The sequence below is a fragment of the Heterodontus francisci genome, chromosome 2 (genome assembly GCF_036365525.1).
Source record: "Heterodontus francisci isolate sHetFra1 chromosome 2, sHetFra1.hap1, whole genome shotgun sequence".
In the NCBI taxonomy this organism is placed as follows: domain Eukaryota; kingdom Metazoa; phylum Chordata; class Chondrichthyes; order Heterodontiformes; family Heterodontidae; genus Heterodontus; species Heterodontus francisci.
The window spans coordinates 77,218,322-77,246,175 of NC_090372.1; the positions used below are offsets into that span (position 1 = coordinate 77,218,322).

Genomic DNA, 27,854 nt, shown 5'->3' on the forward strand with positions numbered 1-27,854 from the left:
CCAATTTCTAACCAAAATCACCCCAACAAAATCTAAAAAGCCAAAAAGAAAAACAGAATGTACAGCCTCCCTGCACCAGGGTCCCAAAGAAAGTGGCTGGAAAGCCAATAAATGCCCTTTGCAACTCCCGAGTTGTGACCCAGGAATCTCTGCTTCCCTGCCCCCACTTAGACAGGCCAATGACCACATCAGCTACCAGAGTAGCCCAATGCCCAGTGCTACCCGTGTAGCACCAGGCCCTACAACTCTCAAGAATGACTATTAGTGATAGGGCCAGCATAGCATGAGTATCACCACAGAAAATGGCCTGGATCAAAACATAGCATGCACAGCGGACCATCCAAATCTAAGGACAGAAGTCAAAAAACATTATTAAAGCTTTCCAACAGTCATCCAGACCTACCTAAGCTCTACAGTGCAAACTGTCAAGAAGAACAATGAATAAAGGACCTAAAGTTCTTCCTCAATGCAAACTATTCAAACCTATATTCAAATTAAGTATTTCCTTCAGGACCTGATTGAGCTAAAAAAAAGATGGGCCGGGCCCTCTGGAATGGTACCTTCACTCTCTTACAAATCCTTGCACACATATCTCTTCCCTCTGTACCTTGTTTGACTACATAGAATGCTTGAACAGGATCTGCCATGGGACTTAGGCAGTGAGCTAACAGAAAAGGAATGGAGAGAGGTATGGAAGCATATGTGCAATGCATGGGGGTCACTTCCAAGTAGCACATTGAACAAAGCACATCCTGCAGATACTTCGAACATTTACAAAGTACACCCTTTCTTACAGGTGGCTGCAGAAAGGACTGTGACTAGAGGGCACATTACTTCATATTTTTGAGCTAAAACCCCATATAAAACCATTTTGGGCATCGTCTGGGCAGGCAGTAAAATCATGATGAGCCTCAGAATCTGTAGATCTCAACCTGTACCTACTGGCCCGGCCCACTGCAGAGAAACACTCCTTCCCACAGAAATACGCAGACAGGCATAACTGTCACAGCAAGAAATTGCATTTTTCTCACTGTGGTGAAAGTCAATTCTCCCCATATACTAGGCTGAGCAGGTAATACATGGACTGTGCCAGGAAGTCAAGAAGTATCAGGTAGTATGAGACTCTTTTCTGGCAGGCCACAGAGGAACCTAGGAGCAGGAGTCGGCTATTCAGCCCTTCAGGCCTGCTCCGCCACCCTCTGGGGCAGAGAATTCCAAAGATTCACCACCCTTTGAGTGAAGACATTCCTCCTCATCTCAGTCTGAAATGGCTTGCCCCTTATTCTAAGATTGTGTACCCTGGTTCTAGATCTCACAGCCAAGGGAAACATCCTTTCTGCATCTACCCTGTCTATCCCTTTAAGAATTTTGTAAGTTTCTATGAAATCGCCTCTCATTCTTCTAAACTCCAAAGAATACAGGTCCAGTCTCCTCAATCTATCCTCATAGGACAATCCCACCATCCCAGGAATCAGTCTGGTGAACCTCCGCTGCACTCCCTTTATGGCAAGTATATCCTTCCTCAGGCGAGGGAACCTGAACTGCACACAATATTCCAGGTGCGGTCTCACCAATGCTCCTACAAATACCCAGACCAACCTCCCAAGATCAGAATGGGACCGTAAACTAACAATACACTCCCAGCACCCTGCAAACTACAGGAAGCCGGGCCTGCAGGAAGGCAAAACCCTTGATATCCCCTTCACCCAGGCAAGCTACAGGGACTGTCATAAAATTATCCTTACTCCCAAACAATAAGAAATTCCCATTATGTGCACAACTATTATCAACAATCCTTAATATGCCAATGTATTCTCCTGTATGTACCTTGTGGCAAAACTGTTCAGTAACTTCATAAAATATAAGCATGTATTCTCTTTTCTTAAAGACAACAAAAAAATCTATGCACAAGGAGGAAACACACAATATGATACACATAGAGATGGGGTTCCCAGGGAACATGCCCTTTGCTGAATTTGGGATCCCAGTAAATGTTCTGTTTGTGAATTTGGGAGGCGAAGGTAGGAATTTCACCCTTTGTTTCTATTATCAGACACTGCCAAGCCTAATTTCATTTGATATAAAACATAAATGGGCAAAATTGGATAGCCCCCAAAACAGGCGGGCAATCGCGATGCGCAATTAGCCTGCACCCGTTGCTTCTGATGCAGGCAGCATGCAAACTTGGTGCTCATTGAAATGATAGTAGCCTGCAGACCATTGCTAAACACGCTGTTGAGTGGCTGCATGCCTCAGCAGGGAGCCCAAGGTTGTGCGAGGCCAGCACCAGTTAAAGCAAGCCTGCACTGCTTAATGTCAGCCTGCACTTCTTAAAATGGAGGTGCATTCATGCTGGAGCAGGTGCTGGAAGTAGCTGGGGAAGAGTGTCTGACCTGCAAGCAGAGTGACTATGGCGTAACAGGAGACAGACCTTGCTCCAAGATTCTCAAACGCTGCTTTGAGGCCTTTGGGCAGGAGTTGGTTAGGAGGAGAAATGTCTTGAATCCACAGAAGGTCCTCCAGATAGACATTGTGAAGGCAGTGGGACCATATAGCCATGGCAGTCAATGTCAGGAGTATAGGCCTGCGTAACTGGATGCAGTTCTGGAAAAGTACAGTGACCTCACGTGTGGTCAAGGTCAGTGAATGCATCTTCAAATGCCATATCCTACTAGCTGAACCACTAGCCTCATACACTGCTCAATGCAGTACATTCCCATCACTCCACTATCAGCAATCACAATTCATACTTAACATTCATAGTTTCACTGCACCCACACACACACTTAGAACAGCTACAAGCCTCACACGCACATCTTGCAGCTTGCACACAAGATCATCTATTCACCATGACAGCCAAACAGATTACCCAACATTCCGGCAATATTAGTGAAGACTTGTGATCCAAAACTGGCCGCGCCCCTTGCCAAACTGTTCTAGTACAGCTACAACACTGGCATCTACCCAACAATGTGGAACATTGCCCAGGTATGTCCTGTACACAAAAAGCAGGACAAATCCAACCCAGCCAATTAGTCTACTCTCGATCATCAGCAAAGTGATGGAAGGTGTTGTCGACAGTGCTATCAAGCGGCACTTACTCAGCAATAACCTGTTCACTGATGCCCAGTTTGTGTTCTGACAGGGCCACTGAGCTCTTGACCTCATTACAGCCTTGGTCCAAACATGGACAAAAGAGCTGAACTCCAGAGGTGAAGTCATACATAGTGCAAAGGAAGATGGTTGTGGTTGTTGGAGGTCAATCATCTCAGTCCCAGGACATCACTGCAGGAGTTCCTCAGGGTAGTGTCCTAGGCCCAACCATCTTCCACTGCTTCATCAGTGACCTTTCCTCTGTCATAAGCTCAGAGGGGGGATGTTCGCTCATGATTGCACTATGTTCAGCACCATTCGCGACTCCTCAGATACTGAGGCAGTCCGTGTCCAAATGCAGTAAGACCTGAACATTCAGATTTGGTCTGATAAGTGGCAAGTTATATTCACGCCACACAAATGCCAGGCAATGTGATCGCCAACAAGAGAGAATCCAACCATCTCCCCGTGACATTCAATGGCATTACCATCGCTGAATCTCCCACTATCAACATCCTGGCGATTACCATTGACTAGAAACTGAACTGGACTAAATTTACAATTCGCATCAGCAGAATTGCCAGCCTCTGACCTACTCTTGTAGCCATGGTATTTATATGGCTGGTCCAGTTCAGTTCAGAATTTACAATTCGTATCGTACCTCCTGACACCCCAAAGCCTGTCCACAATCTACAAGGCACAAGTCTGGAGAATGTTGGAATACTGTCCACTTGCCTGGATGAGTGCAGCTCGAACAATACTCAAGGAACTCAACACCATCCAGGACAAAGCAGCTTGTTTGATTGGCACCCCATATACCACCTTCAATATTCACTCCCTCCACCACCGATGCACAGTGGCAGCAATGTGTACCATCCACAAGTTGCACTGCAACAACTCAAGGCTGCTTCGACAGGACCTTCCAAACCCATGACTTCTACCACCTAGAAGGACAAGGGCAGCATTTGCATGGCAACACCACCACCTGCAAGTTCCCCTTCAAGCCACACACCATCCTGACTTGGAACAATATCGCCGTTCCTTCCCTGTCACTAGGTAAAAATCCTGGAACTCCCTTCCTAACAGCACTGTGGGTGTACCTATACCACATGGACTCCAGCGGTTCAAGAAGGTGGCTCACCACCAGCTTCTCAAGGGCAATTAGGGATGGGCAATAAATTCTGGCCTAGCCAGCAACGCCCATATTGCATGAAAAAAAACCCACAATCACTGACACACTTCCGTCTCTCTTGCAGGTGGTACCTAACTGGATGCAGCAGCCCCAAATTAGTGGGGGACAAGCACAGCTGCATGTCCTTACACTCATGGAGGAAACGGTGCTCACCGTATTGGAGCGGCCAAGCTGAGGCTGTGGCCAGTGGCGGGGCTGAAACCATTGAAGATGATGGTATGCTAAAACCTAATCCTCCTTCACACATCCTTCTTCCCCCTTCACTATCTTTACTGATTTACAAGCTTCAGGTGGTGTAAGCAGCACCTCTTTCTTTCCTTCCCTGCCCGCACCACAACCTAACCCTTGTGCCTTTCTCCTTTCAGAGACCCAAGAACTGCAACCTGGCCAGGCAGTGATGCGAGAAAAAGATGTGGAGGCGCAGAAAGACAGTGATAAAGAAGAAACACCATCATTTGCTCTCACATGAGCAGCCACTATCTCAGATACTGAGATTGGTGTACTTTAGAAGATAGCTGAGAAGCAGGAGATCTGTATGTAGCGACATACTGGACACAAGTAGCCTGCAGCCAGGCAGGGGACAAAGATAGCGCAGGTGCCACCTCCCCAGAGGGCGAGGTCACACACGGGTTCTGCTGTAGAGGACTCAGATGAGGACTTCAATGGGGAGCAGCCTACAAAAAAAGGCTGATGGGTAGGCACACTGAAACGCTTTGTGCACTGGCAGACCTGCCAGAAAGCCCTGCTGTCAATATTAAGGAGCGTAGGGGAATCCGGCACCAACTTGGCACAGAGTTTTGTGCAAAGCTTGGAGCCTGTCCTCTCCAGTGTGAAAATAGTTGCCAGCTCCATGAGAACATTTGCAGATCCAAGCATGATGCATGGTCTGTTGGCTAATATCTCTGCTTCCATTGCAACACAAGCAGAAGCCACACATCATTTGGTTGCTGCAGTGGAAGCTCAGACTGCTCTTATGCAAGCTGACCTTGCTGCCACTCAAACTCATTTTGCTGCTATCATAGCTGCAGATAGCAGTGTTCAAAGGAGCTTGCGGAGTGTCACAGCAGTCCAGCAATCTGGCCTGCCAACACATTTCTAGGATTCATGAGGCACTGCCCTGGGGAGTGGCAGCAGCACTTGGAGTACAAACCTGTTGTCCTCTCTCAGGATGACAGAATTCATCCTCCCACCGCTGCCATTCTGTTAGTGCCCTTGCTATTGTCTGTCTGCCAGCCAGCCCAGGCTGCTACTGCGCATGCCGAGGTAGAGCAGTCCGAAGCAGGGCCCTCAAGCTGCTCAAGGGCATCCTGAAAGGCCATCTGCAGTCTCCCCCATTGAAAGTCAGCAGCCATGCTGCAGCCACCAGGCATATCACTGCATAGCAGCATTAGGATGGGCAAAGGCACATGGAAGACAGGCATTAAATGAATGTACGAGGGTGAATAATTGATTTTTGTGTGGAATATTGGATGGTTGATTTATAAATTTGGTTTAGAATGTTTTATTTTGTATTGTTTTTATATTGTGGCCAAGCCGATGCTGTGATGATCAATAACAGAGGGAAGGTAAGTTGTGGGACTGTCGTTGAATGGAGAACTAAGATCGCGTTCATGGGTACCACAATCAGATAAGTCGATCACGGACAGCTCAGTTGGCTCCTCTTCCTCTTCTTCTTCCTCCTCTTTCTCCTTTCTCCTCTTCCTTCTCCTCCTCCTCCTCTTCCTCCTCTTCCGCTTGCTCCTCTTCGTCTTCTGCCTCTTCCTCATCTTCTTCCTCTCCCTCCTCTTTCTCTCCCTCTTCCTCCTCCTTCTCCTCTTCCTCCTCTTCCTCGTCCTCCTCTTCCTTCTCCTCCTACTCCTCGGCCTCCCCTTCCTCCTCCACCACCTCTTCTTCCTCCTCTTCCTCCTCCTCTATCATCATCATTTCCTCCTCCATCATCATCTCTTCCTTCTCCATCATCATCATCTCCTCCTCCACCTTCCTCCTCTTCCTCTTACTCCTCCATCGTTATCATCTCCTCCTCCACCTCCATCATCATCAACTCCTCCTCCACCTCCATCATCATCATCTCCTCCTCCTCCATCATCATCTCCTCTTCCTCTTATCTCCTCTTAAACTTCTTCCTTCTCTTCCTTCTCTTTCTTCTCCTCTTTCTCCTCCTTTGACTCCTCATCATCTCCTGCTCCTCCTCTTCCAACATCATCATCTCCTTCTCCACCTCCTCATCATCATCTCCTCCTCCTCATCATCATCTCCTCCTACTCCTCTTCCATCACCATCTTCTCCACATCCTCCTCTTCATTTCCTCGTCCTCTACATCATCATCTCCATCAGCATCATCTCCTCCTCTTCCTCCTCCATCATCATCATCTCCTCCTCCATCATCATCATCTCCTCCTCTTCCTCGTCCACCATCATCATCTCCTCCTCCATCATCATCTCCTCCTCTATCATCATCTCCTCCTCCTCCATCATCATCTCCTCCACCATCATCATCATCTCCTCCTCCATCATCATCATCTCCTCCTGTTCCTCCTCCTTCATCATCATCATCTCCTCCTCCTCCATCATCATCTCCTCCACCATCATCATCATCTCCTCCTCCATCATCATCATCTCCTCCTCCATCATTATCATCTCCTCCTGTTCCTCCTCCTTCATCATCATCATCTCCTCCTCCATCATCATCATCTCCTCCTCTTCCTCGTCCACCATCATCATCATCTCCTCCTCCATCATCATCATCATCTCCTCCTTTTCCTCCTCCTCCATCATCATCATCTCCTCCACCATCATCATCATCTCCTCCTCCTTCATCATCATCTCCTCCTCCATCATCATCATCTCCCCCTCTTCCTCCTCCTTCATCATCATCATCTCCTCCTCCATCATCGTCATCATCTCCTCCTCCATCATCGTCATCATCTCCTCCTCCTCCTCTTCCATCATTATCTCCTCCACCTCAACTTCCTCATCCTCCTCCATTATCATCATCATCTCCTCCTCCTCTTCCATCGTCATCTCCTTCTCCACCTCCTCCTCTTCATCTCCTCATCCTCCAGCATCATCATCATCTCCTCTTCCTCCTCCACCATCATCATCATCTCCTCCTCCACCTCTTCCTCCTCCTCCTCCATCATCATCTCCTCCTCCATCATCATCATCATCTCCTCCTCCATCATCATCATCTACTCCTGTTCCTCTTCCATCATCATCATCTCCTCCTCCACCTCCTCTTCCTCCTCTTCTTCCTCCTCCTCTTCTCCTCCTCCTCCATCATCATCATCATCTCCCTCCTCTTCCTTCTCTCTCTTCCTTCTCTTCCTCTTCCTCATCATCTCCTGCTCCTCCTCCAACATCATCTCCTCCTCTTCCTCCATTATCATCATCATCTCCTCCTCCACCTCCATCATCATCTCCTTCTCCACCTCTTTCTCCACCTCCTCCACCATCATCATCATCACCTCCTCCTCCATCATCATCATCTCCTCCTCCTCCATCACCCTCCTCCATCATCCTTCTTCTTCTATCTGGTGGCAATGGCACAGCCCTCCTGATGGTGAGGTTGTGCAGCATGCAGTAGACCAGAACAAATCTTGACACCCGCTTTGCTGAATACTGCAGGCTCCTCCAGAGCTGTCTAGGCAGTGGAAGCATTGTTTAAGCACCCCAATGGCCTTTTCTGTCACATTTTGTATGGTAGCATGGCTTTTGTCATATGCATGCTGCACATGGGTTGCGCACTGGTATCATGAGCTGGGTGGTCAACAGATAGCCCTTATTGCCCAATGGCCACCCTCTGGTTTGTCATGGTGGCTGAAATGCAGAGGGTACAATGGACTGCAGAATGACTACTGCCAGGATATCCAGCATTGACCTGCATGATATGCTGAATCCCACATCAGCTGGACGTTGCGGTACATCTCAAAACTGACATGAGGTGCCTATAAGGTGATATATTTGCAGTCATTGGCACCCTGCATCATTGGGAAGCCTCCAAACTTGGTGAAGCTGTGGGCTCGCTCCACCTGCACCTCTCTAGCACGAGAGAGTGAAATGTATTCAGCTCTCTTTGTATAAAGAGCCTCAGTGACCTCCCTTATGCAACTAGGAGATGTTGCAAATATCTCCTGCTGCAGCCTAAAGGGAGCCCAATGCACAAAAGTTGATGGCCACGGTCATCTTCACAGCCACTGACAATGCTGTCCTTTCTCTGCTCTGACACACTGTTCCTTGCTGAGGTTAAGGTAGGAGAATTGCTCCTTGAAGATCCTTGGGTGAATATGGCCTCCTGCTGAGAGTTCTTCTCCCCCTTTTCCTCCTCCCTCTTTGAGGAGCTTGTCCTCCTCAGTGTCGCCTCTGCTTATTCTCCCTGTCATGCTGCAGGCCAAGGGGGATACAAACTACTGCACCATTGTCTGGGAGCAAGTGGTCGGAGTGAATCCTTGAAGTCAGGACCGAGTCCTTCAGAACCTACCACAACCTCCACCAGCACCCCCCCCCGCCCCCCCCACCCCACCCCCATAGACTTCAAAAACTTTAATTAACAGTACAAACCACCAAATGCTTTTACTAAATCAGCAATAGTTAGTGGAAACCAATGAGCAACTAACCTGACAGTAATTGATTTATTTAAATAGAGCTGGTGAGGAATCCTTCCTGCTGCTGAATGCATATTCAGCTGTGTGCAGTTCAGAGAGGGTACTGGCTGGAGCATTGAGCTGCAAAATGGCAACGCTGGCTCCAATCAGCTGGCTCCTTGTGACTGTGCTAACACCCTACCTAGAAGAGGTTTTGAACCAAAATAGCACCCGTAGCGCTGAAAATATGGGTGCTATGCGAACGAATTTTGTGGCCACAATGCACAGCAGGTTGAAGAGCCTTGAAACAGTACAATGGTTATATTAAAAATTTTAACCTATTTAGATGAAAAGCCTCACCAGAAATGTTAACCTCTCCCTCTTTCAGCTGCTGATCAGCATGCAGTGTATTTCCAGCATTTTGTTTTATTTTAGTTTTCCAGTATTTTGACATTTTCTTTCCCTTCTGTTAGTACACCTGAATCAATGGCTTTTAAATTTAATTAAAAACAAATTAGTTTCAGCTCAGCAAAACATTTTGTGAAAGGAAAATAATATTAAAAGAATATATAGGTGGAATATAGTTAAAGATCCTATTTTGTGTCATACACCGTTCAAGTAACCAGTTTGGACTATGCTATTTCAAAAAAAAAATTTCAAATCCTTGCAAATGGACTTGAATAATAATAATTTTGTGTGGTTTTTTCCCCAGGTCCTGAGAACAGTCAGCCAGGAAGTCCTATCCCTGCTTGCTCTCAACAGCAAGTCATCCAGCACAATTCAATTAGCACTTCGACTGCCGTCAATGAAGTTGTAGGAAGCTCCACCCTCACCCAGCTTGCTAATCAGAGAACAGATCTGAACCCTATCCTCTAAATACTGCCTTCCATCAGGAGTGTACTGGCAGAAAAAAAACTTCCACTCCAGTCAGGACTTTTGGAACATCAACATAACCCTGGAATTAGACACACTTTTGAAAAAAAAGACAATTGCTTTTCATTTTAATAGTTATCAAAATGCTAAGTTTTTTTTACTTTAGTTATGAAAAAGGGAAATATGCAATTAATGTGCTAATAGCTTGGGAATGCTTTAATGATTTTCTCATAACTTGCTGGTACCAATTTGAAGGTTCTGCTAAGAATTTTGGAACTTTCTGAATTTTATTACAATATATTTGTATGTAGTCTCCATCAATTATCACCAGCAAGATATAGGCATCTAACATGACCTGCAAGTTAACAACTAAATTCAGTTACCAAACAGTATGGTCGTCATAAAGGGAAGCCTCCAACCTATACTATAGACATATCCCATAATGCAGCTTCTATTTCTTAAAATTGTTCATTTGCACTGAAAATCAAACTTTATGAATTGAGATTAAAGAGTTAATATAGTCAGCACAATATATTGAAAATTTCATTATTTCATTATTGAGAAACCAGATATAATTTGATCCCCCTTCTCAATATGAACTATTATGATGGATATTATTATAGGTTGTAATTTTCATGGTCTGTATCACATCTTAAGAATTTATTTTTCATTCATCACTTCCTCCATTTATGAGTTTTTGGCTATCTACTCCAGCACCATCTCTTAAGATTCACAATAAGAATGATCTACTAAACATCTCCACACTGTTGATATATCCTATTGACACAAGGTTGTGATATTAGCCCTATAAATCATATATGCAGGCCACAACAGTAGTGATAGCACTGCTGTTAGTTTGTCTGAGCAAAATCTGTTGCCTAAATTTGACTCTGCTATGTTACTGTGGTAAAAGGGAGAAAGGTAGTGCCAGTTATGTAATATATCTGCTTTTTTTCAAACTGAAGAACTATGCACAAAATCAACTAGTTATAATTCATCTTAAGAAGCAGGCATCCCTATTTATTTGCAGCAGCAAGAAACAAAAGAAAGCTGTAGTAATATTTTTTTTTTAATGATTTCTGTTTGAGACTAAAGGCTGGTAATTAAGATTTTTAATGTAATTTGTGCATGATGGCATTTTAATAATAGTTGAAAAATATGAGAACAGACATAATACAAGAATTTGTATGCTTCAGTGGGTGGACTGTAAAATGCAGCTTTGATTCCATCTTTATTTAGTAATGAAGGCCACAGCTCAATGCTTGATGTTCCAGCCCGCTGATGTTGAATTTGCTTTGGTCGCCTCAGTAATAGCAGGCTCTGTCACTTGTAAGCTGGAATTACCTCCCATTGCCTAACCTAGGGCAACATTAGTGAGTTAAAGTAAAGCCTATTTTGGATACTGTTGCGATGTGGACCACTTATAGTACAAAACTTTCAGGCAGTGCAGTCCAGAAAATTGTGGGCCGAGAGCCCTGGGCTGTGAACATGTGATTTCTTTACTTGCACTTCTTGTGAGTACCACTTCTTGCTGGGAATGCCCAATCATATGGGTCACTTTTAACCCAGAGTGGGCAGGCAGACAGGAGGGAGGTGTGGTAACTATAAAGTGCATCTTCTGACCTAAGTTTTGCACCAAGAGTATTTTAACTCCCATGCCTTATTTAAATGCCAGCTGTCCTCTTCCTGCAGAGCTTCTCACCCAGCACAAGTGAAATCAAAGTCGGATATCAGGGGGAACAGAGCATGAAATGGAGCTGCTCTATTTTAACTTCTCTCCTGCTCCATTCCCACAAAGAGGAGAAAGTTAGAATTTCCTCCATGGAATCAGTCCTAGTCTTCACTCCCTTTATATCATTTTGATGAGAGTACTGTGACTCTTGGAGTATGCATGAGATCTTTAGCCTCTTTCTGTTGGCCTCCTTATTTCACCAAAATTTTACACCTTGTTTGTTAAAAATCATTACCACGCCAAGAAGTCACAAAAATCTACAATTCTGGCAAATTACAATCTAGCTACAAATTTCTATTCGACTCTTCAGCTAGTTTACAGTAAATATTCAAGTATTAGTGTATTATTCAGAGATTGGAGTACAGTGTACACTTCTTGGCATTTGAATTGACATTGCAAACCAGGAGGTTCGCATCAGACCTCGATGCAAATTTACACCCATTCCCTACAGAGAAGAAAAAAGTTCTACACATGCACTGAACTGGTAATTTAATACCATCTGTCACATGGACTGAATCAGTCTAAGCCTAAATGCAAACTTTTTGGGATTGGTTTCAATCTAAATGATCCTGATCCAAACATAATGCATCCTCTTGGGGAAGGGGGAGGTTTTTTTTAGTATAAACCTAGTTTTAATTTAACATATTAGTGAGAAATATTGAAGCTCTGAAGGACTGGAAAGTAACTACCCAAAGTACAGTATGTTGTAATCTTGCTCAGATATTAATTTAAGAAAAAACGCTGATGCTACAAAAGAATTTTACAAATAATCACACTGGTAATTGATGCTACCAATCAGAGATTAGAGTACCCCCTAACTGCTTAAAATTAGATTTCTTCTCTGTGGAGAAGTGTAATTTTGAAAACCTCACAGCCCTTATTACACTGAAGTGAATGATCCACAGTATATCTGATGTTAATACCACTTACTTAAATGATTCCCCATCCAATGGAGAAAAGAAAATCATATTTTCATCAATGAGTTTTTGACTATGTTTTCAACATTTTAAAAGCAAAAATGCATAAAGAAACGACAATGACGAGCACACAATAGAGTTGAGCACAACTGATATCTCACTTGTTAAAATTTTCTAAATGAAAACTTGCCATCTATTAGCTACAGATCTTTCACACTGGAGAGAAATCCACAGTATTTAACTCCAGAATGTTTGAGATGCCTTTTAAAAGGGAGAGTCAAATGTCAGTAGAAGTGCTTGCAATAGAATTGCATATCCATTTATGACCCCAGAGGTTGTGTTCGGTCTTTAGCTTCACATGTATAAGTCTGAAACATTTAGCGAAAGGCTGGCATGCACTGTGAGCAGGTTGTTATTTTCATTAGAATCCATGGAATGAAAAAAGGTAATTTGTCTCGTTAAGTCCTTTCCTGCCACAGACCATTGAAAATCCACTTTGACAGTGACTCTGTGTAGCTCCATTCAATCTCCTAAGGAAATGTTACATGAAGCTTCTCCCTACTGTAACCCAAAAAGATCAATTAAAACTACATAATGGCCTAGAAATTGGTCTGGGCCTGTTTTTGACCAATGGAGTCGAGAGGCCCAAGGATCGATGGAAATTGATCCTCGGGCCTCATCAATGTTCTCAGCGCAAGCTGCCAGCACTACCACGGGCAGCTTGCCCAAGGGAAGACATGAATGTCTCATAGGCAGCGGCTCTCAGGTAAGAACCCAATGCCTGCCCTACTGATGGACAATTAATTTCTTGATGGGATCCTTCAGCGAGTGTTAGGCCCAAATTTATATTTTTGAACGACCTAATAATGCCAGTTCTTAGGTATCAGCCCTGGAAGCCGATAAAAATGGTCCCACAAATTTACGAATGCATACCAATTTCTACTCCAAAATATCTCAGCTCACAGTAATTGAAGGATAGAATTGTTAGCAGAATGCCAATTTTAGGTATTTTTGGTGAATGCATCAATGAAGATCAGCACAGTTTTCATAACTGGATATCAATCAGGACTTACAACTGTTTTCTAAAGTTTTATGAACAGTTTTTTCTACATTTCCAGGCAATCTCAGCCTATACTACTTTAGTTCAACTCCCTTCTATGTAGCACACAAGGTCATTGAGGATATTTGTGACTGATCTGAGCCTTGTCCCTCTTGAGAAATGACAGCATCAAAGAAATGTCAGTGCTTGAGGCCATCGAGTAAGCTTTCACTAAAATTGCTGTTCCTGTGTAAGAAATGTCAAACACAACTATGTGAAAGAAAAGGAGATAAGGACTTTACACTTAAAATAGTTACCCCGTACTGTTACCCTCTTTAATATTATTAGCAAAATCATGCTGTGGATTGATTAACAGTCTGTAATTGTTACAGAAATATGATCAATCAGCATTTCAGAAGACATCTTCAATGTTAGACAAGTTTTAAATTTCTAAATGTAGCTTTTACCATTGAATTCATTTGACTATCGATCACATCTTGTCCTCGTTAAATATCAAGGCTGCATGAATTGGATTTGACCCCAGTATGTTTGATTCTTTGCATCACATTATCCTTCAAAAATGGAACCATTATTCATGTGGTATATTGAAGTATAACTAAATTTGCTTGCTTCCTTTTACAAATACTGCCTGAAGGGTTTGTGACCAGATTTTTAAAACCCTATCAGCTTAAAAAGAATTTAAAGTGAAATCATTTCTCTATGTGTTGAGCAGCACTTTACTGAGTTGAACTTTTGCCCTGACATTTTTCTACTGTACTATTTCTTTTAATAATTAAGCATATTTAACAATTTACCTGTTACCTTCTTCATTCTAAATTATCTGTGGTCCATCGTTCTAAGTGTTATATGTGACAGTTGTTCTTCCGAATCTGTAACTGATTTAAATCTAACAAAAGAGAAGGCATGCATTATTGATGTTTAATATTACTGGACTAATCAGTTTGATAATAAGCTAACAGAAAGAGCATACTGTACTCAACTCTGACATGCATTGTATTTGTGCACTTTGTTATTTCCTGTATAATAATGAATGGTGGATCTGTAACTTAGTCTTGTTCTACAAGGATCTACAACGGATACTCTGGGCTTCAGTGGGGCCTTCAACCTACCTGATTTCAGTTGCACTAAAGTACCCAAACTAAGTTGCACAGTATTCAGCAAAATGAGACTGTCTCATGCACATCCCCATTACAGAAACATTGTTTACAATGCTTCCCACTTAATTCCTGTTGTATTAATCTTTTACACTGCATTACTGCAACTTCACAAATTAACCCTGAACACATTCCTTCATGTGTGAAACCTAGTTCGTAGGGGCACACTTAACAAGAATTGTTTCCCTGCAATTCTGGGTATAATTCTAAAAAGAAAAGATGGAACAGGAATCAAAGGGAATTCATGCACTTTTGTTGCTGACAAATGCTTTGTTTGAAGGCTACATTTTTAAAAGCAAGCACAACCACAGACTATAATAAATTCCAAAAGTATGGACACAAATATAGTGGATTCTACTGAAACAAAGACAGCATCAAGAACAAACTAATTCTTTTGATGCAAGAATTACTTTAGTTATAAATATGATTTTGTAACAATATAGTGCAGCATAGAACAAATCAATTACTTAGCTACCTTAGTTTGAGTCTAATCTAAACCACAAAACCACATTCTACTTTGTAGAACAACTATTGGCAAACATAAAACATTTTCTGTAGAATCGTATTTCAACTAGTTCAGTACATCCAAAACTTAGTAAGTGTGCATCAATTAATATCCAGTAGTAATGTTATATCCCCATTGCTAATACAGACCACTCCTAATCATCAGGTGTATCTATGATTAACTGTTCATTGTGACACCATTACTAGTTGGGAGTCTTAGCAGCTTCATTACTTTTTTGATGAGCCATCCATTTATGCAGAACAAGCCATGGAGTACAAATTGTGGATTGTGTCATTAACTATTGGGGACCAAATAAAAATTAGTCAAGGTAGACACAGTTTATGTCAATATTATTATAAGGTGCTATCTGAGTTTATAAAATGGTCAACATTCCAGAGAAAATTGAATTTTTCAAGCTTGTAATTTAACAACGAGTTGTTTAGAAAGCTATTACTTGATATTCTTGGTAACTTTCTAGAGCAGGATTATCCATTTTCTTTTCAAAGAATTTTTAACTAACATCTAATACCAGCCATAAAATGGATCTGTTTTCATGCAAAAGAATTTTTGCTCTAAGTGCAATGTCAAAAATCCAAATCACATATTTTGGAATTTCTCAAGTTTTCATGTTCTCAAATAAAAGTTCTGTAATAGGTTCCCTTATTATGGGACACATATTAAGCTGAAAGCACTATGAGCACAATTATGTTAGATAAAGATGTTTAGAAATAGAAAGGGTGTTTTTTGTGTTGAACAATCGTAATCAGTTTTCCATAATGCGTCCTTGGAATGGTTATTATTAGAAAGCTTGACAAAAATGTATCAATTTGGAGAAATTGTACATTTTGTCTGCCTATTTTGAAAGACTACAAGTTCATCTGTCCTGCCATAAAAGAAGTTAGACAGTTGCCACCACTGTTAAAGTGGCAGCTATTTGGTGGTGGGTAGCAGTGCAACTTTTTTTTTCTTGTTATTTTAAATGGCACTTTGCCTTTGCCAAAAAATACTGTCAGAGGTGGACCACCCCACACTTGCAGCTCAACTAATTAAAATCAATGATGTATAATAGCAATGTGGTTTGAAAGGGAAATCCATCAAAACCTATTTTCTCTGAAGTCACGTCAATGCACCTGAATACACTTTAAAAATCACAGAATTAACTAGGGCCATGTGTTTGGAGTCCAAGTTGTGAAATAATAGTTTAATCTCTCAGCACATCAGCTAATGATGGAGACTGTATTCCCTTCTATTGACCCATCTGGGATATATTTTTGAATACACAAATGTGGATTCGCATGCTGTTGAAGCTGCTTCCACTTTGTTAGAATGTCCCATACTGTTTATTCAACAATCCAATCCAACTGTTTCAAACCCTATCATAACATTGTGACAAAATATGTTTATGCCAGCAAATTGCATTCTGTCTCTTTAAGCTTTGGTACTCATTGGTATCACAGTGTGGACAACATTCATCTTGTATTTTTCTGGAGATGTTTGTTAACCACTTTCCTTGGTACAAGGAATAAATATTTAGTACATACTTGTAAATACTTGTTTTGCAGCACTTATTTTTTTTTATTATTGTATTTTAAGCTTATGCTTCATGAGCATATTCATCATTGCAAGTGAGTAATGACCATTAAATCTGTTGAGCTATTTTAAATATTTACATTTCTTTCTCACCTGGTTAGAAAAGATGTGCATTTGTAAAAATGTTAAATATCACTGCGATATAATTAATAAAGCACTCTGGCAATTCAGAGATTACAATAAATAACTACATCAGAATGTTTATTTGCACCTCATAGCAGTCCCAATGAAACAGAACATATGTTAATGTTCCTATTTATTCTCCATCTGTCCCCCCCTGCCATTTCTTGGAACCTTTTTTCTTTGCGCACATTTATTTTTGTCAGTTTGAAATGCCAGCAAAGGTTGGCAGATCTGTGGAGTAGCATTGTTCTTAGCTCCATTCTTGTGCTGTCTCTGTTGGATGGTAGACAATGATGTAGGTGATCAGCATTTGTTCCCTTTTGTCAGATTGCAGCCCTGCAAACCCCTTCCTTTCGCCTCTGTCCCAGAATCTCATCACATCAATGGCTTCCTACAGTTCATAGGAAATTTCACTCTTGGTAAAATTCATTGTTTTTTTTTCATTATTTCATTATTAAGTTCAAAATGGAGGTCTTTTGATGGAGGTAAATGTGCGTCCTCCTGCTCGTTGGCTAACAGATCATTTTACGCATCAAAGCATCACAGATATTGCCACAAGAGTTATGGCAAGTTAAATGGCAGGTTCCCTAAAACACATTGCTGGAGGTATAAGCTAAAAGGGAGAATTGAAACCTCTTTGCCTTGTCCTAGTCAACCTTCAAATCACTTAAACACTCTATAAAGCAGATAGCTAAGTAATCTGCCAAACAATGACTACTTATACAAATGTCTACAGGTTAAGTAGTTTCTTGGCTGAGATTTATATCAGTATTGAGATAGTCCACATGCAATGTAAATGATCACTGTTACGCAATACTGTTAATTAATTAATGACATTTCAATTTGAAATAGGTTTTTGTAAGTAAGCAATGCTTCATTAGAGGATATTGTAAAATGCCAACTTCTTGAATAGTTACAAATAATCATGCCTCAAAAATATTTAGGCTTGTCTTCAATATTTAAGAGCAACAATTTTCTCCAAATGATATCAATTTTGCCTGACTTAAACCTTTTTGGAGAAAGTGACGAACTGGTTGCTAACATCATGAAACACCATACACACAAGGATGATTCAGATAGATTCAATTCATGAAAGGCGTTTGAACCTGTGAATGGAAAGCTGAAAAGAGCAATAATAACCAATGATCCATGAAATAGGTCATACAAAATGAGTGGAAGAGTAATTAAGGTAATTATGGGTTAATTTATTCATAAAGAAGATGATGAATATCTGGCTGAACATCAAATTGACAATTATAAGGATAGACTGAGAGGTAAAGAGGTTTAGGGAGGGAATTCCAGAGCTTAGGGCTGAGGCAGTTGAAGGCATGCCTGCCAATGGCGGAGCAATTGAAATCAGAGATGTATAAGAGACTAGAATTTGAAAAGTGCAGAAATCTGGAAGAGTTGTGGGGCTGGAGGTGGTCACAGAGATTGAAAGGGGCAAGGATATGCAGGGATTTGAAAACAAGGATGAGAATTTTAAAATGAAGGTGTCGCTGGACTGGGATTAGTTAGACTAGTAAGCACAGTGCTGATGGCTAAATGTGACTTGGTGCAAGTTAGGTTATGGGTAGCAGTGTTTTGGATGAGGTCAAGTCTATGGAGAGTGGAAGATAGGTGATCGACAGGAGAGCACTGGCAAGTCTAGAGGTAACGAAGGTATTATGAGGGTTTCAGCAGCAAATGAGCTGAGGTAGGGATGGAACTAGCTCAACTCACAATATCACGATGTCTGCTGTTAGTACTATGCTGTGGGTTGTGGTCTGCTGGATTGTGGTTTATTTGGAATTGCTTATTTTCTGCTTGATAATTAAATCTGGGATTTATTATGAAATCTTTAAGGAGGCTAGCTTAACTTTGCTGCAAACAGCTGGACTACAATTAGAACCAGAGGCAATAAAATTCAAACAAGCATTGTTGATAATAGAGCAAATCAAACAAATGCTATAGCACAGTTCTAAAAAGAGCATTATATACAGGCCTCAAATACAGCAAATAAACCATAGAATCATAACAAGTTTATAGCTCAGAAAGAAGCCACTTGGCCCATTGTGTCTGTGCCGGCTGAAAACCGAGCCACCCAGCCTAATCCCACTTTCCAGCATTTGGTCCATAGGCCTGCAGGTTACGGCACTTGAAGTGCATATCCAGACACCTTTTAAATGAGTTGAGGGTTTCTGCCTCTACTACCCTTACAGGCAGTGAGTTCCAGACCTCTACCACGAGCTGGTAAAAAAAAACTTTTCCTCATCTCCCTCATCTTTCTACCAATCACTTTAAATCTAAAATAAAAGCAAAAAACTGTGGATGCTGGAAATCTGAAATAAAAACACGAAATGCTGGAAATACTCAGGCAGCATCTGTGGAGAGAGAAGCAAAGTTAACGTTTCAGGTCAGTGACCCTTCTTCAAACTAGAACTTTAAATCTATGTCCCCTAGTCACTGACCTGTCTGCGACGGTAAATAGGCCCTTCACATCCACTCTATCCAGGCCACTCACAATTTTGTACATCTCTATCAAATCTCCCCTCAGCCTCCTGATGCAAACATAAAAACTTCAGAAAGTAACGATAACCTAATCATTCTACTGTCTTTAATTTGTAAGTTAACACTTCATTTACATGAACTGTTAAAATACTGATAAGGATGAGAAATGATTGCCACCAATGGACAGCTAATTCAGTAAACTGGCACCAGAAAAAGACAAGAGCTGATTTGCCTTGAGTAAGTATTGAAGTTAGAACTGGTTTCATGATTAATAACAGATGAACTAACATGAGACTATTTGTAAGGTAATCAGGTACAGAGATTGTGAAAATGCAATGCTTGCTGCTTAGTATGAGCCCAGTTGTAACAAACCCTGCCTCCCCCATATAATAGGTATTTGCAAATGTTTCAGTTTGAATCTAATGTTCCTTGATGTTAGTGCAGTACCTCTTTCGTATACAGAGTGGAGTACCTTGCAATTGTAAGGGAGTTCTCCCAGATTCTGAATGTCACTTTAGTGGAAGACAGGGGCATTTAGATCTGCTTTGTATTACCATACAAGTTGTGACGTTTATGCTGCATTTAAAGTTAAACAGTCTGGAGAAAGGGGGTTGGGGGGTGGTGGTGGCGGTGGCGGTGGGAGAAGATTAGGTGAACTAACTGCGGAGACACTACATACTTGCTGAGCTACTCCTAAAGCAAGTATTCATTGCTGAATTATGACTGTGTTGAAAAATGCAACGAAAAACTGAAAAGTGAGCATGAGCAGTGGTGGCAGGTGATTGACATCCCGGCAATGAAAATTGGTTTAACAGTTTTCTTTGAAACTGGATGTAAGATTTGTACCAGTGCCATGGTTACAATGAACTGTAAGTCAATGGTATGGTCTTGTTGGGAGGAGTCTGCATGATATTACAGGGATAAATCATAATAACACAGATAACTTAAATTGTGATGACAATCATGTGATGTCAACATTATAGAAATGTCTTGCTTAAAAATTATCACTGAGTTCTCAAATCCCTCTATGGCCTCACCCCATCCTGTCACTGCAACCTCCACCAGACCTACAGCCTTCCAAGATCTCTGCATTCCTCCAATTCTGGCCTCTTGCTCTTCCTCAATTCTAATTGCTCCACCATTGGCTGTCATGCTTCCAGCTGCCCAGGCCCCAAACTCTGGAATTCTCTCCCTCTTGATTTATCTCTGCTCCTTTAAGACGCTCCTTAAAACCTACCTCTTTGAACAAGTTTTTTGTCACCTCCCAATATCTCCTTATGTGACTCCGTGCAAAAGTATGTTTGATAATGCTCCTGTGAAGTGCCTTAGGATGTTTTACTTTATTAATTGTGCTATATAAATGCAAGTTGTTGTTGTAATGGTTTTACAGAGGCTGGGATTTTCTAGAGGTGGCAGGGGTCCCGCCACTCGGGCCAAAAGTGGGGGGCAACCCCGCTTTGGCAGTCTACGGGATCTGGGGTCATATTTTATGGACGGCAGCCAATGACATGGCTGTCATCGGGCCTGCCATCCTATTAAGGGCAGTAGCTTGCCCCAAGAGCTGCCGGCCCAATCAGAGGGCTGGTAGTTCAGTAGCACCACCCAGGAACAATGGCCATGGTTGGGGCTGTACCTGGAGGAACAGGAAGCATCAATGGACGGGTGCCCTCACAGCAGTTAAGTGAGGTCTGGTGGCTCTGGGACTAATCAGGCAGATGAATGTGAAGGTGTCATTGAGGGCAGGTGGCATCAATGCTGCGGGGAGCCCCTCCATGGGACAAAGAGTGCCCAAAAAGAAGCTCCCCACGCCAAACTGGAGCCCACTGGGAGGCTGCCAAGGTAAAATGCCAGCGGAAGTGGGAAGAGGCCCTTAATTGACCACTTAAATAACTCAATTGGTCTCTGGGTGGGTGGGCTGTCTGCCATCTTTCCCAGTGCTGGAAAAATGGCATGGTGGCAGGAAGGCATTAATGCCCGACCCCTTCCCGTGCCATTAAGCCAGGCCTGTCCCATAAGGCCCTGTTTTTTCAAATACATGTTACTTAAAATCTACGGGACTGTCACCACTTGACCTATATTTTACATCGTAGAGAATATGATGAGATCATTTTATGCCTGGATAAGTCTTTGTTTTGATAAGACAAATAGAGTAGAGCTAGTTTTAGCAAAGTTAAGATTAATAGCCTGGTAAAGTGGTCGCTGAGACACAGAGGATATCTAAAATAACAAGATTTGTTTTTTAGTTGTTGATGGGATTTTGGACATTGCTGGCTAGGCCAGCATTTATTGCCCATACCTAATTGCCCTTGAAAAGGTGATGGTGAGCTGCCTTCTTGAACCACTGCAGTCCATGTGGGGTAGGTACACCCACAGTGCTGTTAGATGATGAAGAGCCATTGAATAGTGAGTGAGAATTATTGTTGAATAAAATCTAAAATGATCCAATCTATATCATGTTTAACTCTGCTTCTCTCTCTCCACAGATGCTGCCAGACCTGCTGAGTATTTCCAGCATTTCTTGTTTTTATTTCATGTTTAAGTCTATTAAGAGATACAGCATTGAAACGGGCCCTTCGGCCCACCGAGTCCATGCTGACCATCAACCACCCATTTCTACTAATCCTGCATTAATCCCACAATTCTCCTACCACCTACCTAGACTAGGGGCAATTTACAATGGCCAATTTACCGATCAACCTGCAAGACTTTGGCTATGGGAGGAAACCAGAGCACCCGCGGAAACCCACGCAGTCACAGGGAGAACTTGCAAACTCCGCACAGGCAGTACCCAGAATCGAACCCGGGTCACTGGAGCTGTGAGGCTGCAGTGCTAACCACTGCGCCACCCTTGTGAAGAATAGTTTGAAGACAGCTTTCCCAATCAAGATATGTGTCTATGGTGCCACCTACTTCTCTAAACAAAGGACACAGATGAAAATGAGAATGGGGTGAATTTTAACCCCCAGAAACAGGTATGATGGGTTCAGATGAGATGCTCCCAACACACCCACTTCCGGAATTAATGGATTCAAGACAAGGGGTGGGCAGCCAACCAACTCCCAGGAGCAGGGTTAGCAATTTAAATATTTTACAGTTTTCTGGCCAACTGTGTTTCCTAGGACTCAGAAAACCCAGCAGCTCAGAGAATTGGGGAAAGTTTCGGGGAGACGGTAAGTGTCTTTACATCACTGCTTGTGGGCCAGGAAGAACAGGAGTGCTTCCCACCAGTATCCCCAAGCTTACCTCCTTCCCTTGGATCGGACTTTCCCTTGAAGCACCCCTCCATACAAAGACCCTCTGATAATGGACTGGACGTGGCTCCCCCCTCCCCCCCACCCCCATCAAACATGTTCCCAATAGCAGCTGCAGTCTCCCTACGTGAGGCGACGCCTGCTTTGGAGTCCTCCCTGCCCTACTAGGCAAGCATTTCAATCTGTGCGGGGATCCTGCCAAAATAAAAGCCTATCCAAAACTCCGCCCGGCTGTTCAGAAAACCTGCCCCTGTCAATATCGGGGCTAATGTACCTAATATGCAATTAAAAGAATTTTATAATATATTAGCAGCCATACTATACCAGATACTTTCTGTTGATACACTATCAGCTTTATTAGCCTTTCACTGTGTTTACCTCCGTTAAGGTATTTGGTGCGTTTGCAAGAAAATTGAAAATCATTTTTGATATTTAAGTGTTGTTACGACCAGGTGAGCAATGTGTCTAGGGGTCTCTTGCCCTCTTCACCTGGTCTTATTGTAACAGGGTATAATTTTAAACACACTGTGTTTTGAGCTCCTCTGTGAATCCTTGTTCACAGTTTTCAATTATCAGGCAAATAACTGAACACAAACATCTTTCTTTGGTTTAAAGCAAAAAGAGGAAATTTATGAAAACCTTAAAACATAAACTCTAATACAGTTCACACCTATGGATATACGATGCGCTCAGTCTTGTGAGAGTTAGCACAGGCTGCCCAATCTGAAAGTGAAGCAGAGGGTGTCCCTAATTGCTACTATTGGGCGGCACAGTGGCGCAGTGGTTAGCACCGCAGCCTCACAGCTCCAGCGACTCGGGTTCAGTTCTGGGTACTTCCTGTGCGGAGTTTACAAGTTCTCCCTGTGACCGCGTGGGTTTCCGCCGGGTGCTCCAGTTTCCTCCCACAGCCAAAGACTTGCAGGTTGATAGGTAAATTGGCCATTGTAAATTGTCCCCAGTGTAGGTAGGAGAAAGGTGTGGATGTGGTAGGGAATATGGGGTTAATGTAGGATTAGTATAAATGGGTGGTTGTTGGTCGGCACAGACTCGGTGGGCTGAAGGGCCTGTTTCTGAAGTGCTGTATCTCTAAATAAATAAATATTTAAAGAATGAGGTACAGATGAGGAAATGGAGTTCTTCTCACAGACCTGAGGGCCAGGAGTGGACAGTGGCTCACCAGTTAGTGGTGCCACAGAGGTACTGGGGAGAAATATTAACAAGGGCCCACGAGACTACAGTAACTGTACATGCTGGTAAACGAAAGACCAAAGCCTGCATAAAACAGCAGTTTGACTGGCCAAAACTCCACAAGGATGTAGTGGAGTACTGCAGGAGTTGCCACATGTGCCAGGTTGAGGTGAAACCTGCATCCCTAAGTCCTGTATCGGTGTTTGGAGGACCCTCCAACAGAGGGCTAGTGAACTGTAAGGGATCCCTGCTGAGAACAAACGGGGACAGGCAGGCACAAGGCCGGCAATAGTTTAGAAAGGGAAGGGAAAAATGTGACCCAGAGGGCAGGTTAAAGGAAGTCCAGGAAGAATACTGAATGAAAACCCCTACTGCCCATTCAACCAACCCAGAAAAATGTGAAATGTTAGACCCACACCTTCCTATGTAAATGCAGACTCCAGAAGCACCCCACCAGAGATGCTAACACATTTCCAGGAACCTGCAGAGACAAAAAGAGACCTCTAGGGAGCAGAGAAACCGTGAGGGTGATGTCTCATCTAGTCAAAGGGTCACTGAAGAATGCAGTTAAGTCTGCACAAATACCTGCAGGTAGGAGTGTCCCAGAGAACGAAGGGGAGAATAACAGAGACTCCTCCCCCACAGTCAGAGGAAAAGGGAACCACCCATCGCCTGAAGCTGAAAGTCTTTGCATGAATCAGGAAGTTCAGGATGACACCATCCTCCCCCCCCCCCCACCCCCCCCACTGCCCTACTAACTCTCCTGGAGAAAAAATGGGGAAATTAAAGCAGCCCTGGCCCCCCCAGAAAAGACCATCTTAATGAGCTTCAAGACTGGTGAATGAATGAGAGAAATGCATGGTTCTTTCTGTATCTTATATTTCTCTCAAACTCTGTAATGAAATGCACCATTTTCTTCAAATTGCATTTCATTCTTCTGGGTGTGGAGATGTCACGCCTCCCAGTCATTGCCTGGCACTTGTGTGGCGCGAATGTTACTTGCCACTCATCAGCCCAAGCCTGTATATTGTCCAGGTCTTGCTGCACTTCTACACAGACTGCTTCAGTATTTGAGGAGTCACGAATGGTGCTGAACATTGTGCAATCATCAGTGAACATCCCGACTTCTGACCTTTATGATTGAAGAAAGGCCATTGATGAAGCAGCTGAAGATGGTTGGGCCTAGCACACTACCCTGAGGAACTCCTGCAGTGATGTCCTGGAGCTCAAATGATTGACCTCCAACAACCACAAGCATCTTTCTTTGTGCTAGGTATGACTCCAACCAGCAGAGGGTTTTCCCTCTGATTCCCATTGACTTCAGTTTTGCTAGGGCTCCTTGATGCCATGCTCGTTCAAATGCTGCCTTGATGTCAAGGGCAGTCACTCTCACCTCACCTCTTGAGTTCAGCTCTTTTGACCAAGGCAGCGATGAGGTCAGGAGCTGAGTGGCCCTGGCAGAACCCAAGCTGAGCATCACTAAGCAGGTTATTGCTAAGCAAGTGCCGCTTGATGGACTGTTGATGACAACTTCCATCACTTTACTGATGATTGAGAGTCAACTGATGGGGCGCTAATTGGCCGGGTTGGACTTGTCCTGCTTTTCTCGAGCTTGCTGTAGTCTTTGATTGAAGATATGGTCTTGCGGTTTGTTGGGGCCCAGCATTCATCTTAAACCTTATACAAGTAAGAAATCTTTCTCTTTTATTTTAGTTTCACTTGGTTTCCACAAGATTCAGTTCCGTGGGCAGAGATGAAGCAGGCAAGCAGGAGAGGAGATGTTCTCAGTTCCAAGAGAGGTCTTTACTTTGTCCGCACACGGCTTCCTCTGCCTTTGTTGGGAGTTTCAAATTCAAAAAGCTCCCAGGGTGCTCAGCAAGTTAGTCATGTGACCAGCTCCTTATATGGTACAGTCCCTTCAAGATCCTTTGTTGGAAGTTCAAATCCAAAAGCTCCAGCCAGCTAGACATGCGACTAGAACTGGTTTGACCACTCCTGCGTATTGGAGAAACTGCTCAGTCCCCATTGCTTCAACATTGTCTGATACTATGTAACTGTCCTTCCAGTCCGGGTTTGCAATTTTTAAGTTTTAATGTTCATGTGGTGAAATAACGTGTGCCTCAGTCTTGGCAGGTGGGGGTTTGCCTGACAGTGTTTTTCATATATTATGTTAAAAATGCCAAATTTCTTGCCACGATTTCAAGGTCATAGTTCAATCTTGGAGATTGGTTAATGTTCATAAACTGCTCAAGATTCATTCTTCCAATATATAATGTCATCAGAGACATTTAATTGAATACAGCCTTTTACCTCCATGCTAACTGCCTGCCACTCTATTCATACTCTGAGTGTAGTTTGCCAACTTTACAGTAAAAACTGTGGATAACACTGAGCACAGAGATTATTTGTTCATAGCTCCAGTGTGAATTTCTCTGGAAGTAGTACATTTTAATTAACATTGAAATAAAAAAACTATTTAAAGATAGTAACATATAGGAACAGAATTAATGTGAATCTCCTTTCCTGTGCAGAATTAATTTCATTTGTGCCAGATCATACTAGGCCATCTGTTCTATTCATATTTGATTGGGTTAGTTGCAGAACTAGTTTTGTATACATTAGAAGATTAATTAGCATCCCTATATTTTATCAAATTATTGGAATTTATATATTTTAAATGAAAATATAAAGAATTTTTTTAAAGTGAGACTAGATTTCACTGGAAGCAAAACGTGCTGTAGCTCAGTCAGTCAATGTTAGTGCCATCTCTTTTTTATTTGGTCTCGAGATTTGAGCATCACTTGCAAGGCCAATATTTATTGCCCATCACTAATTGCACTTCAGAAGGTGGTGGTGAGCTGCCTTCTTGAACCACTGCAGTCCTTGTGGTGTAGGTACACTCACAGTGCTGTTAGGGAGGAAATTCCAGGATTTTGAGTCAGCGAAGATGAAGGCAAGATGATATATTTCCAAGTCAGGATGGTATGTGACTTGGAGGGGTGCTTGCAGGTGGTGGTGTCCCCATGTGCCTGTTGCCCTTGTTTTTCTAGAGATTGCAGGTTTGGAGGTGCAGTCGAAGAAGCCTTGACAAGTTGCTGCAGTGCATCTTGTAGATAATGCACACTGCAGCCACTGGGTGCCGGTAATGGAAAGAGTGAATGTTGAAGGTGGTGGGTGTGGTGCCAATCAAGTGGGCTGCTTTGTCCTGGATGGTGTCAAGCTTCTTGAATGTTGCTGGAGCTGCACTCATCCACACAAGTGAAGAGTACTCCTGACTGGAGAGGAACTTGCAATGGGAGAAGTTGGATCCAGTTTTCATGTTCCATGTGGGTACCAATGACATAGATAGGACTAGGAAAGAGATTCTGCTCAGGGATTATGAGCAGCGAGGGGCTAATTTAAAAAGCAGAACCACAAAGGTAATAATCTTTGGATTACTACCTGAGTCACAAGCGAATTGGGCTATGGTAAATAAGAGTAGAGAGTGGCTCCGAGATTGGTGTGGGAGAAATGGGTTATGATTCATGAGGCACTGGCACTAGAACTGGGGAAAGTGGGAGCGTTACCATTGGGATGGTCTTCACCTGATCTGTGCTGGGACCAGTGTTCTGGTGAGTCATATAACTGGGGCAGAGAGGGCTTTAAACTATATAGTGGCGGGTGGGGAGGGCGGCGGAAGGATCACGTGAGGAGAGATGTGGTAAATTAAAGAGAAACAGCAAGGCAATAGAGCAGGGTAGCAATATGAGCAATGATAACTAAAGTATGGCAGGAAGGGACAGAGTGTATAAACTGAAGAGTGCACCAGCAGATAAGGCCAGAGTTTGCAAGAATGGTAAAAAGACAGAATTAAAGCTCTGTATCTGAATGCGCGCAGTATTCATACTAAAACAGATGAATTGATAGCACAAATAGAAATAAATATGTATAACCTGATAGCCATTTCAGAGATGTGGTTGTATGCTGACTAAGGCAGGGACCTAAATATTCAAGAGTATTTGACATTTTGGAAGGACAGGAAGCTAGGAAAAGGTGGTGGTGCAGCTCTGTTAGTTAAGGATGACATTAGTACTGGAGTGAGAGACGACCTTAGTTCAAAAGATCAA

General features: G+C 42.8%; 1 protein-coding gene across 4 annotated transcripts in view; it reads left to right on the forward strand.

The window, feature by feature from the left end:
• Window positions 1-16,847, forward strand: part of creb5b (cAMP responsive element binding protein 5b) — a 559,467-nt gene extending 542,620 nt beyond the window's left edge. For all 4 annotated transcript variants that reach the window (XM_068059425.1, XM_068059416.1, XM_068059435.1 and 1 more), the window contains one exon: window positions 9,578-16,847. In XM_068059425.1, the coding sequence (XP_067915526.1) occupies window positions 9,578-9,741 (164 nt within the window). In that variant the 3' untranslated portion in view covers window positions 9,742-16,847. The remainder of the gene's footprint in view (window positions 1-9,577) is intronic.
• Window positions 16,848-27,854: the final 11,007 nt, after the last annotated feature.